The sequence below is a fragment of the Otolemur garnettii genome, unplaced genomic scaffold (genome assembly GCF_000181295.1).
Source record: "Otolemur garnettii isolate 467f Iridium unplaced genomic scaffold, OtoGar3 scaffold00003, whole genome shotgun sequence".
NCBI lineage: Eukaryota > Metazoa > Chordata > Mammalia > Primates > Galagidae > Otolemur > Otolemur garnettii.
Window position 1 is genome coordinate 43,431,011 of NW_003852398.1, and position 15,389 is coordinate 43,446,399.

At 45.6% G+C, this 15,389-nt stretch overlaps 1 protein-coding gene across 1 annotated transcript in view; it reads right to left on the reverse strand.

Annotated features, from left to right (window-relative positions):
* The window catches only part of SLC22A5 (solute carrier family 22 member 5), a 29,954-nt gene that overhangs the window by 4,607 nt on the left and 9,958 nt on the right, over nucleotides 1-15,389 (reverse strand). Inside the window, exons 3-7 of the mRNA XM_003782211.2 lie at nucleotides 7,365-7,519; nucleotides 6,158-6,329; nucleotides 4,907-5,033; nucleotides 2,950-3,050; nucleotides 622-836 (exon numbers count right to left, since the gene is read on the reverse strand). Coding sequence (XP_003782259.1) covers nucleotides 622-836; nucleotides 2,950-3,050; nucleotides 4,907-5,033; nucleotides 6,158-6,329; nucleotides 7,365-7,519 — 770 coding nt within the window. The remainder of the gene's footprint in view (nucleotides 1-621; nucleotides 837-2,949; nucleotides 3,051-4,906; nucleotides 5,034-6,157; nucleotides 6,330-7,364; nucleotides 7,520-15,389) is intronic.

The following is a 15,389-nucleotide window of genomic DNA, read 5'->3' on the forward strand; positions in this document are numbered from 1 at the left end:
TCATTGTTGTTTGGCGGGTCCGGGCTGGGGATTTGAACCCGCCACCTTAGGTGTACGTGGCTGGCGCCTTAGCCAGTTGAGCTATAGGTGCGGAGCCGAAATAAGAAAATCTTAACTAAAAATCTTGGCCAACAACTCATGGCTATTGCATCAAGACAATGTACCAGTTCACATAGCACTATCTGTGAGGGAGTGTTTAGCCAGTAAACAAATTAACTATATTGGAGCACCCTCCCTAATCACCTGATCTGGCCTCCAGTGACTTTTTTCTTTACCTAAAGATAAAGGAAATATTGAAAGAAAGACATTTTGATGGCATTCAGGATATCAAGGGTAATACAACTTTGATGGCCATTCCAAGATTGCTTTCAAGGGTAGACTAGTTGCTGACTTTGGTCCAGAGCTTCCCAAGGGTAATATTTAAATGGTGACCATAGTGATAGTAATGAGGTATGTAGCACTTTTTCTAGGATGACTTTGTGAACTTAATTGTAAGACCTTGTATACAAGGGAGCTGTGATGGGCTTGATTTTACTCTCTTTATTAGTTGGGGAAGACAGCCTAGTGGAGAGTTGAGTGAGTCAATGAAAACCCAAGACCACAGATGCGAAAGGTCCCTACCTGGGGGCACCAGCTGCACGAAGAGAAGGACACTGCCACCCAGGAAGAGGGCGGTGGCCATGGAATAGCGCCGGGGCAGATACCGCAACAGCAACCAGGCCAGCACATATGCTGGGACTTCAACCACAGCCGAAAGGAAGCAGTTCATATAGACGTCCCCATGCAAGTTAGGAGTATCAAGGGAAAGCCCAAAATAGCCCACTGATATGGTCATCCTGAAAGAGAGCGCAGAAGAAAGAAAGGTGGAAATCAGTACCCACATCTCTCCCAGCCTAAACAACTCTTAAAATGCAATTATTTCAGTAAAAGTCCAAACTACTCTTTAAGCAGGGAATAGGAAGGCAGCAGCAGATTTAACCCTGCATCTTAGTTCATGAAAAAAAGATAACTTCTCCTGGCCCAGGTGGTTCAGTGTAAAGCAAGGTGTCCAACCATTTTTTCCCTCTGCTGCCCATTGGAAGAAGAGGAGGTATCTTGGGTCACAAATACACAAACACTAACAAAAGCTACTTAGCCGGGGGAAAAAAAAGGTCTGTGCATACTTTTCATGATATTGGATGCCAGGGATAAGCAAAAAAAAAAAAGTCCTCACAGAATCAGTATTCGGATTGGGCACTCCTTCTGTCAACTCTGCACTGGTGTACTTTCAGAGCATTCCATACAAAAGGCATCACAGCAGAAACACTTATATAATTCAGACAGATTTACTTCATTGAACAAAATTCCATCCTACGCTCAGGCTTTAAAAATACTAAGCTGAGGCATTTACAGAAGCCCTCCTTATTCTCTGAACCTCCCCAAATCCAGCAACTGCTGAAGGAGCTAGAGAATAAGGTAGTAGATACCAAGTGAGGTGTGACAGGACTGGAAAAATAAGATAAAATAAGGGATAATATTCAGTCATACTATGTGTGGTGCCCATCCAGGAAGCGGCTGGTGAGAGGCAGCTGAAACCAACCCCACTGTGCTCATGGAGAATACAGGAACTCCCAGTGGTGGGGCCAGGTTGTCTCTTGTCTGGGTGTCTGCAACGTGCCTGGCCTGCGCCCTGTCCCTAGTAGGCATTCTCTCTGCTGAGGATCCACACACATTTTGGCAAACTGGACCTTTATGGATTACACTGTTTATGACTCATCGGCAGCTGATATGATGAAGAAAGAACATGTACATGAGTTCCTGGGAAATCCAAGCAGAAGAGACTGGGTAAACCACAGTGGGTGACTGGTGGCAGGCTGGCAAGTCAGTGGTGCAGGTTGCATGCTAGCTCTGTCTTGAGGTAGACTTGGAGCACTGCATGCCTCAAGGCATCCTGGACCACTCCTTGGAAATGTGTGATACATAGATAACCCTAGTGGATAAGTCTCATAATCAGCCCTCCTCATCTACCTTAAAAAACGCTTACCCAGCAGGTTCCAGGAGTCACCTATAATCCCCAGGATCTGTCCACTGAATTAGTTATCCAGGCACTGGCCATGTTTCCTCTCTCCAATAACTCACATCTCTTCCTGACACACTGGGAGATGTCTCATTAGAAGGAACCTGGTGAGGACACCTAAGCTATGTCTCTTTAACTCTGAACATCCCAGAAAGAGCACGTCCTGCTTCCACATTTCCAGAAAGCACTCAGCAGCCTCTACAACCTAACAGACATAGTGTCTTCTCTCAGATCCTTCTTAAAAGTTTTACCTGTCCTGCTTAGCCACTGTCTGTGACTGGGTAGGAGGGGATAAGGCATAGGAGCAACTAAATGAGGACCCAAAGTGAGCAGGGATTCACCTCAGGACCTGGAGAGACACCCACTCCCACCACCACCAAAGATCCCATATTTTCCCAAACAGCCTCCACAAAAGTTTTCATTTTTTTTTTTTTGGAGGTTCTATCACATTAAGAATTTTAACATGCTCATTTCTTCCATCTATCACAAGACATATCCCCTTGACTTTCTTTTTCTTTTTCTTTTGAGACTGAAGCTGTCACCCTGGGTAGAGTGCCGTAGCGTTACAGCTCACAGCAACCTCAAACTCTGGGGCTTAAGCAATTCTCTTGCCTGAGCCTCTTACATAGCTGACACTACAGGCATCTGCCATAATGCCCGGCTATTTTTAAGTTGTAGTTGTCATTGTTGTTTGGTGGGCCCAGGTTGGATTTGAACTTGCCAGCTCCAGTTTATGTGGCTGGCGCCCTAGCAGCTTGAGCTACAGGTACCATCCCTTTGACTTTCTGATGACACAGGCTTTCAATTTTGGTCTGAGGCACATCTGTGAATGACAGGCCTGATGGCCACTTTCAGTGCTTTGTCTGAGCCTCAGGCAGATCTCACTTACGCACCACAGAATTATGGACATGATGGTGACTATTCGGATATTCCGGGTTCGGAGCAGGTCCAGAATGCTGTGGGACTGCTGCTTCTTAGAACTTAGGTCTTGTAACTGCAGGAACAATATGATAAGGGAATGGGAAGGAGAAAAGGTCAAGAGACTGAGACTCACAGTAAACAATACACTTGAAACTCCAGCGTCTTAGCTATCTCCATCTCAGAGCTGGGAGTGTTATATTTCTTCCTTAAAAAGAACAGTCTAGCGACTGCATTGGGGCTGCTGAGAGCTTCCCCAGGCCTTGTCAATAACAAATCGGAATGAACAAGAATAAGGAGGAAAAGCAGGTGGTCAGTCCCTACCTTGGGGTGTGGCAGAGGCAGAGGCCCAAGCTGAAAGCTCCCTCATTGCTCAACCCCGTCCTCCCTTCAGTGGCCACATTCCAGGGAGGCCTCTGAGCATTTCTTCCCCACGCTGGCTCCCTGCCCTCTGGGTCAGAGAGAAAAACTGGCTGTGGAGTTTATTGATGTAATATTTTTTAAAAAGTTAATGTTCTGAGTTCTTATACCGTATAGTTACTGGTCTGCTTCCAGGGGAAAAAATATTCTAATAGAAAAACAGGAAAATTGACCTAAGCTTCACCCAGAGTAACTTCCTATGAAATTCCGCACAGCCACGGCCATTAATAAACCACACGTCTAAACACACTGATGTTGCTTTCTTAAGCAAACCCAGCTTTGGAGCTTGTTGTTCCTGAGTTAGCAGTTCAACGCAAGGTCAACCTCTGACTTAAAGGATCCCTGAAATAGCCTCATTTCCTCAAAGATGCCAGTCAGGTTTATGGGTTCACCCAGATTGACCCCTCACTGAAAAGCCACCAGAGCCACCTCATTTGAAAGCCCTCCACTGCACGCCTGCCCTGACCTTTGTGCATCAGAGCCCTGTTCAGTTTGAGCTGAGTGCCACTGGTTGCTGGGTGACCATTTCACCAAGAAATCAGCAGGGCTGCTGGTGGCCATTGGTCCCTGCTGCCTACAATAACTGGCCCCCTTTTTCCAAGCCCTAAGTCTATGCTGCAAGTCCTGAGTATCTGTAACGCGCCTGGTGCTCACACTTCAGCATGACTACTTGTGGCTGCCCCCACAGCCAACACCTCGTCTTTCCATCAGACAAAACTCATCCCAGAACCACAGCAGCCACAGCTGATGGCTTCCAACCTCTCCTCACAGTCACAAAACTGAGGAAAATTGCCTGCTGCAGAGAGAGCAGGAGGAGAGGGGACAGGAAGGAAAAGCAAGAGCCAGGAACTAGGCAAGAAATTACTCATGGCACACGAGGATGCGGTTTGTAGGGAGAGCTGAGGTAAGGGAAGAGGTGAACATTAAAAAGGGCCCGACTCCTAGATGATGTGCAAGAGCTAGGCCACAGCTAGGCACTGGAGGGCAGAAAGAGACGAACGCCTCCCAATCTACCTGTGCTTTGTATTTTATGGTCTGGATTATCTTTTAAAGATAACAAGCCACCTCAGGCATAAGAAACAATGATTTCCCAAAATGCTAACTTTGTCAAAATCCTACCACTTATAAAAGATGTTTATTATTAAAAATAATGGTGAAAACAAGATTGCTTAGTGGGGAAGTAAATAAAGCAGAAAAACCTAAAATTCACGGGAAAGGTGCAAATTAGGCAGTTATAACCTGTTCTTCAACTTCTAAGTTTTTTTTCTTTTTTTGCAGTTTTTGGCCAGGACTGGGTTTGAACCTACCACCTCTGGCATATGGGACTGGCACCCTACTCCTTGAGCCACAGGTGCTGCCCAACTTCTAAGTTTTAATAGGACCTGCCTGGGGGGGGGGGCAGCTGGATTTGGGCAGGGACTCCTGGGAACGGGTAGGCTTCAGAGCTGGGGGCTACCCTCAAATCATGGACAGCATGGCCCTCTCACCATCCATCTCCTATGTGGGGCTTACCTCACTCGGGTCAAAGATGGTGGAGGGGGCAACAATCCCATTCATTTTGGCAGCCCTGCGGATGATCACCTCTGCCTCCTTGAATTGTCCCTGAGAGATGAGCCAACGGGGAGACTCAGGGATGAACCTGGAAGCACAAGGAGCAGGCTCAGTGAGGCCTCCCTGCCCAATAGCTGACCAACAGAGCACATAGGGCATACCCGGATACGTGAACAGGAATGTGGGTTCAGAACCAGATGTAGGTTTGTGGAATGTTTGGTGTTCAAAAGCCAGAGGCATAGACATGTTCCATACTCAGTAATAACCTGGAGGGCCCTGCACACCCTGATGGGATCCTAGTACTGGCTGGTCATTTCAGAAGAGTGATGGTACCACCTGGTAGGCTCTGACGAGTCAGGTGCAAGGCATGCTCCTCCTAAAGCCTGGATTCTGTGGCTATCTCAGGCCAGCCCAGTCCCTGTTATCCTCCCATCCTTGTCCCCAGCATCCACAGAAGGTTCTACACTGGCCATCTCCTCACCCCACCCCTGATTTATCCAACAGACTTGTAAGACTCTCCACCTAAAACAGTATGTTGTCAAGGCATGTGAGTGCTTTGGGTCTTTGTGGATATTTTCTATCACACTGGAACCAGGCAGCTGTCCAGCCTTCTGTCACGATGTCCTGTTTCCTCTCCCCCTATCCCCTGAAACGCTCTCCATTCCACATGGACCAGTGGTCTCATCTTCCCCACACCTCGGCTCCTTAGCTGTGTTCCCTCTAAGTATGGAATGGCCTCTTTTCTGCACGTCCAAGTCCTCTATCTTGGAGGCGCTGGTGGAGCCTGGCCCCCTCCATACAGCCACCCTGAGGACTTGTGTTTAGTGCACTCCCTCTTCTTCTAGTGCCTGTGGCAAGAGGCCTCAGCCACACACAGCCAGACCCTGGGCCTATGTTGCCTTGCCCTGGGCTTTGGGAACTTCCTGGAGGTCATTTTGGACCACGTCTTCTCACAGCTACTCTTTCCTCTCCCTATATTTAGGATAATACAGCACAGGGCTGAGAACAAGTCTGGTGAAGTCTTGGGATTCTGTTTTGTTTGAGCTCTTTTGAGCATGGAGAAAACATTCTGAAACCACTAACAAATAATCGATACTTCCTGTCTTTGGGAGCCCAGATGGGGATTTGTGGGCTGCTATTGCCCTCTAGCGAAGGCTAGGCAGAAATCATCCTGCCAGCGCACACCACTGGGACAGGGCCACCCACACTCACCACCAGAGTGCCACGCATAGTACCCCTGGCACCGTCAGTGCCAGCAGCAGCATCCGCCAGTCTCTGATGAAGTAAGCAAACAGTGGCAGCACCATGTAGCCGAAGGCATAAAATATGCACACTCCTAACGTGGAGAATATAATACGAATTGACTTGCCAAGAATTTCTGTTCCTGTTCAGAACAAGGGAGTAGTAATGTTAGCATTTTAATTTGGGTTATTTCCTTATTAATCATCAACGGTTATCATTTTCAACACACAGATAAGAAAACAGCCAGAATTATCCTTAAAGTTCCCAAGCCTGAGGGAAGGGGTAGGCGTCTGAACACAGCCCAGTCTGACCAGCTCCTTGGGTCACCTCACTATAGTCTCTCAGACCCCTTAGCAACAGTTCTCTCAAGCAAATGTCACCATTTTTCTTAAGCTATATGCTAAAGTTGCCATATTAGGCCCCCTTTAATCCTCATAAGAAGAAGAATTCATTAAAGGTGAAGTATTACAAGGCCACAGGTGCTAATATCCTTCAAGGAAAAATTATACTCTTAAATGTGAAAAGAAAAAAATAATACTTTCAACAGTGCAACCCAAAGACCTTATTAGCTGGAGTCAAATTCCTCCAGAGAAACTGGAAACTTTTCAGTGATACAGTAGGGCCGGCATGTCTGAGCCAAAGCGCTGCGGTGTACACTCTGAATTAAAACCCTGAAGGTAACTAACCCCACTCTTATCAATTGAGTCCCACCTATAGATATCATCAGCCACAAGGAGGAGGCAGTTCTCTTCCTTTACAGGCCTGCCATTCACAGCCCTTACTCCCCATGCACCATGCCTCCCTCCTTCCCTAGCTACCTTAGCCCTGTGCAGTGGCAGGCCCTTTTAAAAATGGATGTTCTCTGGTGAGTCCTTGTAAAATGGCCATCCAGTACTAAAAAGGCCAGAAAGGAATTGGAAATCTTGCTGCTGAGGACACAATAGGGCCAGGTGGGGGCCAGAAAAGGATTGGAAATCTTGCTGCTAAGGACACAATGCTAGTCAGTTGTTTGGTTCATTTTCTCTGCCTATAAATAGAGTTTGCCAGTAAGCTCTGGCTGGTTTTGCTGGAGATCAGTTTCCCCTGAAGGAACATCATAGCTATCTCCAGAAAGGCAGGTAGTAAGACGATGGTGAAACACAGGACCAAGTACTCAACTCCAACCTGATGGCCATACCCAGGACAAATGCTGCCACATAGTTGGAAATCTGGCCCATGCCTACAAAGGTAAACAGCACGATAAACATCTCGAAGTTCTTCGAGAAGACCTGCAGGAAGCTGAAGCCTGTCTGCATGGCCATGGTTACAAACAGCACTTTCTTCCGACCGAACCTGGGAAGGAAAGGAGAACGAAAGAGAATCAACTGGAAAAAGGCAGCAGGAATGGGCTCTACCCAGACCCACGCAGGGAGGGGCCATGGACAGTGCTGCCAAGGTAGCCAGGTACAGTCCCAGTCTCACTGTCCCCACGCTGTTACTCCCCTCCCCCACTTGCCAGGATGAATGTGCCGTCTGGGCACCAGGGTCACTCAAAAAGCAGGTACCACAATTATGATAACAATCGAAACACATCTATTATCCTTACATCCAGACATTCATAATATATATGTTTTTTTGAGGCAGTATTTTGAAACTGATTCTCTTTTTTGTTTGTTTTTTGAGATAGGGTCTCACTCTGTTACCCAGGCATCAGCCTAGTTCTCAGCTACCTCAAACTTCTGGGTTCAAAGGATCCTCCTGCCTCAGCCCCCCAGGAACTATAGGTGACTACCATAATGCCTGGCTAATTTTTTTCTATTTTTAGTAGAGATAGGGTTTCCTGCTCAGGCTGGTCTCAAACTCCTGAGCTCAAAGAAACCTCTTGCCTCAGCCTCCCAGAGTGCTAGGATTATAGGCGTGAGCCATTGTGCCTGGGCCATAATGGTATTTTTATTATTTTTTTAAAAATTATTTATGTTTTACCTCCTTGGGTTTTTTTTGATGTTGTTGTTGTTGATACAGAGTCCCACCCTGAGCAGAGTGTAGGGGCATCACAGCTTACTGCAACCTCAGACTTGGGCAGTGGGCATGGCTCCCAGATGGGTTTTTCAATTTTTTTTAATGAGTAGGGGTTTTTCTTTCTTTCTTTTTTTTTTGAGACAGAGCCTCAAGCTGTCCCCCTGGGCAGAGTGCCATGGCATTACAGCTCACAGCAACCTCCAACTCCTGGGCTCAAGCGAGTCTCCTGCCTCCGCCTCCCAAGTAGCTGGGACCACAGGCGCCCGCCACAATGCCTGGTTGCAGCCATCATTGTTGTTTGGCGGGTCCGGGCTGGGGATTCGAACCCTTAGCCGGTTGAGCTATAGGCGCCTAGCCATGAGTAGGGGGTCTTAATCTCACTGAGGCTGAGATAAGTCTTGAACTCCTGAGCTTAAGCAGTTCTCCTGCCTCAGCCTCCCACTGTGCTAGGATTACAATAATGGTTTGTTGTTTGTTTTTTTTTTTTTAAAGAATTGGGTCAGGCACAGTGGCTCACACCTGTAATCTTAGCACTTTGGGAGGTGGAGGCAGGAGGATTGTTTGAGGCTAATTCAAGATCAGCCTAAGCAAGAGCAAGATCCTGTCTCTATGAAAAATAAAACAATCAGCTGGGCATCATGTTGTGTATCTATAGTCCCACCTGTTTGAAAGGCTGAGGCAGGAGGATCACTTGAGCCCAGGAGCCTGAGGTTGCAGTGAGCTACAATGATGCCACTGCACTCTAACCTGGGTGACAGAGTGAGACCCTATCTCAAAAAACAAACAAAAAGAGAATCAGTCAACATTGGAGGATGGTAGAGAAATAATTCATTACATATGAAAACCAGTAAAGAGGGTGGCACCTGTGGCTCAGTGGGTAGGGCCTTGGCCCCATACTGAGGGTAGTGGGTTCAAACCTGGCCTCGGCCAAATTGCAACAAAAAAATAGCCGGGCATTGTGGCGGGCACCTGTAGTCCCAGCTACTCCAGAGGCTGAGGCATGTGAATCGCCTAAGCCCAGGAGTTGGAGGTTGCTGTGAGCTGTGTGATGCCACGGCACTCTACTAAGCGTGACAAAGTGAGAATCTGTCTCTACAAAAAAAAAAAAAAAAGAAAGAAAAGAAAACCAGTAAAGAAAAACAAGCATTTGTCCTGATTTTCCTTCATAAACTATATGACTAGTAACCAACAATAGATGATCGGAAATACCATCTATAAATACCACTATAATACCATCTGGCTTGGCGCCTGTACTCAGTGGTTAGGGCGCCGGCCACATACACTGGGGGTAGTAGGTTTAAATCTGGCCCAGGCCTGCTGAACAACAATGACAACTATAACAAAAAAAAAAATAGCCAGGTGTTGTGGTAGGTGCCTGTAGTCCCAGCTACTTGGGAGACTGAGGCAAGAGAATCGCTTAAGCCTAAGAGTTTGAGGTTGCTGTGAGCTGTGATACCACAGCACTTTACCGAGGGCAACAAAGTGAGATTCTGTCTCAAAAAAAAAGTGTTCTATTACATGAAAAAGTAATAAAATTAGAATACTACCATTTGACAGGCTTTAATGAACTGATATAGGCACTATGTATCAATGACCACTAACATCATAGCAAGAGACATTGCTTGCCTCCTATAGTCTTTTTTTCTTCATAAGACAAAATCTACTCTGTCACCCTGGTTAGAGTGCCATGGCCTCAGCTTAGCTCACAGCAACCTCAAACTCCTGGGTTCAAGCAATCCACCTGCCTCAGCTACTTGAGTAGCTGGGATTATAGGCATCCACCACAACACCTGGCTAGTTTTTCTATTTTTGGTAGAGATGAGGTCTTGCTCTTGCTCAGGTTGGTTTTGAAGTCTTGAGCTCAGGTGATCCACCTGTCTCAGCCTCTCAGAATGCTAGGATGACAGGTGTGAGCCACCACGCCCAGCCTTGTGCCTCCTATAGTTGTGCCAAAGGAATCTGAACCTAAACCAGCTTGAGTCTCTGGATCCAGCTGTCAATTTGCAAGAAATGCAGAGATAATTGCAATATGTTAAACTTCATAATTAGTGTGCAATTAGCAAAATCCAAGCAGGCAAATTCTATGGGTGGACTAGCCCAAGGTTCTTCAGTAGATAAACTGTAAGGCAGAGAAAGGGAAGTAAGGAGAATCTATGGAGAAGACTAAAAGACATCAACTGTTTTAAGAGGGCAAGACTAAACATGTGTCAAGGATGCAAATTTGGATGACAAAACTACAAAAAACTCACAATGAGGTGACTATCTTAGGAGTTAGGCTAATGACTACTTACAGGGGAGAGGGAGGATATTTAACTAGAATGGGGCACATGACAGGGCTTCTTGGTGGACACTGTTCTAGTGCTCGGGTTGGTGGTGGTTACAAGGCTATGTTCTCAGGAAGAATTCATTTTTACAAGCCACACTTTTGTTCTGTGTGGTTTTCTGTATTTGGGTTTGTTTTGTTATAAAGGGAGTAACACAAGTGGGAGAAACAAGTCAACCTAGGGTGAAGCAGCAGATTCAGTTTGAATTTGGCCAAGCCTGGCTGACACTTAACCTTCATTCAACGAGTATTTGTTGAGTATCTATTATAGCAGGTACTAGAAATATCACTAAATAAAGATACTATCTCTGCCCTCAAAGAGTTTATAGTCCAGTGGATGAGACAGACATGAATCATATTTTACTTATTTATTTATTTATTTACTTTGTAGGAAAGGTCTTTATTGGTAGGGGAGGGAGGCTGCAGAGCAGCACCGAGGAGGAGAGAAGAGAGGGGAGAGAGATAAGGAGAGAGTGGGGAAAAGAAGAGAGAGTAGAGTGAGGGGGAAGACAGGAGAGAGAGAGAAGGAAGGCAGAAGGAGGAGAGAGAGACTTTTTTTTTTTAATTTAAAAAATTTTTTGAACAGGGTTTCACTCTGTTGCCCAGGCTGGACTGCAACAGTACAATCACAAGCTCACTGCACCCTCATACTCCTGGGCTCAAATGACTCACATGCCTCAGCCTCCTCAATAGCTGGGATTACAGGCATGTACCACCATACCTCCCCAGTAGCTGGGATTACAGGCCACAGCCTGTGCCTCATTTGAATCTCAGTCATCCATTCATTCATTTACTTACTAAGACAGAGTCTCACTCTGTTGCCTAGGTTAAAGTGCTGTGGTATCAGCCTCGGCCATAATATCCTCAAAATCTTGGGTTCAAGTGATCTTCTTGCCTGCCTCCCAAGTAGCGATACTACAGGAGCTTGCCACATGCCCAGCTAATTTTTTTATTTTTAATAGAGACGGGGTCTTGCTTTTATTCAGGCTGGTCTCAAACTCCTGAACTCAAGCAATCCACCCAGCTTGGCCTCCCAGAGTGCTAGGATTATAGGCAGGAGCTACTGTGCCTGGCCTTGAATCACATTTCAATCAAACAACCACACTGCTAAATATACAACTGCATGTTGAGTCAAGTGCACTGCAGGAAGGACACCAGGTCTACCAGGGAAACAACATAGGAAACTCCCTTGGACTGGGGGTCAGGGTGGGGGAGCATTCAGTGAAGATCTCCTTGATGATGGGACACTGAGATGAGGAAAAATAGTTGTTGACAGCGAAGGATGAACAGTATAGGGACCAAGCTTTCAATGATATTCGGTCAGTGGGGGACAGCAACATTAATCCTGTAATAACATCTTTTATTTTCCAATTCCTGGTAGGTGCTATGAAGGAAAATCACAAGGAACCAGGGTAATGTAAACAAGGGACTGAGTTAGCCTGCATGGCCAAGGAAGGCCATGGGGGCAAGGAGGTTGGGGATGCTTTAGACTCTGAGAAGAGCACTTGCCACCATGGTGGCAGGGACATGAGGATGAGGGCCAGTGAAGCTGGCATCAGCTGTGCAGCAAAAGACTGCGGAGAGGGTAAGAGCCTTGCAGTTATGTTGAGAGTTTGGTGGCTTTTTCTTTCAGCACAACCATTTTGAGTTTTTTTCTCTGTTTTTTTGTGGTTTTCGGTTGTCAGAACTTGGGCAGAAGGTGCTGCTAGCACCTAGTGAGTAGAGGCCAGAGATGTTAGATATTCTAAAATGCCTAGAATAACTCCTACAACAAAGAATTGTTAGGCTCAAAATATTAGGACTGACACTGACAAACCCTGGCCTAGGAGACTCTAATTACCCTGCATTGTTCTTCAACAAGAGTGCTCTACATGTCAACTAAGGGGAGGTCCTTAACTATAAGGCTGGCATAACTATGATCTACCCTTTTCACTTCCCAAGGGTTCCTGGGGTAGTAGAGGAGAGAAAGATCTGGGGATTTCTTACATAGTACCAGTCTTTGGCAGTCTGGAATTGAGGCCAGAAATGCTCACTTTTAAAGTTTGTCAGCAGAATGGCAAACATACACATATCTACAGAAACAGGAAATATCAATCTACCTCTCAGAGCTGTGCTTCTGTCATAACTTACACACATAAAGATAATAATGTCAGATACAAAGCTTTGACAACCAAGGATTATTTTAATTGCTCTTGAATTTCAGACTTATTAATATGACACAAAGAAAGCTAAACCTTTGTCCTATATAAAAAGTTATTGTTGATATCCCAGATAATGAGTTTAGGGCATGAATCTATTGCTTTTGGGTTACTTACTATCATTTTTTTGAGACAGAGTTTCACTCTGTTGCCCCAAGCGAGAGTGCTGTGATGTCATAGCTCACAGCAACCTTAAACTCATGGGTTCAGGAGATTTTTCTGCCTCCCAAGTAAGTGGGACTACAGGTGCTTGCCATGATGCCCAGCTAATTTTTCTATTTTTAGTAGAGATGGGGTCTCATTCTTGCTCAGGCTGGTCTTGAACTCCTGAGCTTAAGCATTCCACCTGCCTCAGCCACTCAGAATGCTAGGATTTCACTTGTGAGCCACCTACACCTGGCCTACTTTTGGGTTAACTTATTTGGCTTATTTTTTGTTGTTGTTGTTGTTGAGACAAAGTCCCACCCTATTCCCCCTAGCAGAGTGCAGTGGTGTCATAGCTTACTGCAATCTTAGACTTGGGCTGTGGGCATCCTGCCGCCTCAACCTCCTAAAGCTGCTGGGATTACAGGCATGCTGCTGTGCCTGGCTGAGTTTTTAAATTTTTTCATGAGTCAGGATCTCACTCTTGCTCAGACAAGTTTCGAACTCCTGAGCTCAAGCATTTCTCCCTACTCAGCCTCTCACAGTGTTGGGATTACAGGTGTGAGCCACCACACTGGGCTATTTGGCTTATATTTTAAAACTGGCCTGCTTAGAAGCTGCTCATCCCGCCAGCCTTGGGCCTTCTAAGAGAGTGGTGACAAAACAGCCATACTTTTAGATATTTCATAAGAGCATAAATAATCTTAAAGTTCTGTTGCCAAATTTTTTAAAAATGGCTTTAAAAACACTATAATAGCTCTTCCATAAACTAAGGTGGTTCTGAACAGACTCATGAATTTTTTTTCCAGTTTCCTTGGGAGCAGACCTATTGGAACTTAAATCATGGTGTTACATGGTGAACAAGTTCTTAAGCTAGCCCACAAAGGTCTCCTTAACCCATGACACGGGTGACCCAGAAAATACATTGAGTTTCAGCTCTGAACTTGAGGTACCTCTTCCTTGTTTTTCACATGAAGGTCATTCCCTCTGCTACCGCTGTGAGATTTCCCCCAATTCCACGTGGAGGGATTCTAAGTATAGTCCTTCCCCACCCCCATGCTCTGCTTCTCATTCTACACTCTTCCCAGGCAATCTCCTCCACATCAGGGGCTTTGATGAGGATTTTATGGGCTGATAATTCCCAAATGTATTTATTCAGCCCAAAACTCTCTTGGAGTACCATATCCAGACATCCAAAGCATATTCGATTTCTCCATGCAGGCGTCTCACAGTCACCCCAAATTCAGTACATTCAAACTGAACTCAACATCTTCTCCTATGAACATGGCTCTCTTCCTGTGTTCTCCATCTCAGAGAAGGGTATCATTATTTATCTGGTTATGGAGGTCTGGAATCTTTTCTCTCTCAACTTCCCACATTCAACCCATCAGCAGGTCCTGATTTTACTCCCTACAATTTCTCTCCATTTCTGTCACCCTCATCCGAGGATGTGCCACTATCATCTTACAGAGACTACTGTGATGACCTCTTAATGGGTCTCTCTACAACCCTTCTTGCTGCCCTTCAATCCTTTCTCAAAAAGGTTGTCAAAGTATCTTTCAAAAAATACAAATCTGATTGTTCTACTCTTGCTTTAAAAACTTTCAATCACTGCTCCATAGGTGAAGCCCAAACTCCTAACCATTATCTCTGAAGCCCTGTCTGCTCTTCTGCGCATGCATTTTCCTGCCTCACTGCCTTCATCCCCACACCACCCTCCACACCATTCTCCACACCTCTACTACAGTGGACCATTCTGTCCCTGTGCCTCTTTGAGCTTGCTAATTTTCTACTCATCTTTTAACTCTCAGCTTATGCTTCACCTTGTTGGGGACACATCTCTTGACCTCCTCTGTTAGACACTCCCATACCTCTCTGTATCACTTCCCACAGCCAAGGGTAACAACTACTTTCTAATTACTTGTTTAATAAGTTCTGTCTTACTAGAAAGCAAGTTCTAGGGGAACAAGGACCTAGGACAGTAGTCCATAAAAATAGAGGAACAAAACTAACCCAGGTCCGAATACTAACTCTCCCACTTGCCAGCTGTGTTATCTTGGGAAACATGTACCCTTCTTGTTATTTGGGCAAGTCATTTAACTCTTTCTGTTTCACTTTCCCCTTCTGTAAAATGGGGATAATAGTTCCTACTTTATAGGTCATGAGGATTAAATTGTTTGTTTTTTAAAAATCTATATAGTACTTACAACAGTGTCTGGTGCTTGTAAGTGCTATTTATTTGTTAAATAAATATATAAATATAAATAATCGATGCTTGTTACCAGATTAAAGATCTGGAGAAGTAAAGGCTTTTCCTTCAAAAAGGCAAGTGTGGCTCGGCGCCTGTAGCTCAAGCGGCTAAGGTGTCAGCCACATACACCTGAGCTGGTCGGTTTGAATCTAGCCTGGGCCTGCCAAACAACAATGATGGCTGCAACCAAAAAATAGCCAGGCGTTGTGGGCACCTGTAGTCCTAGCTACGTGGGAGGTGGAGGCAGGAGACTTGCTTGAGCCCAGGAGTTGGAGGTTGCTGTGAGCT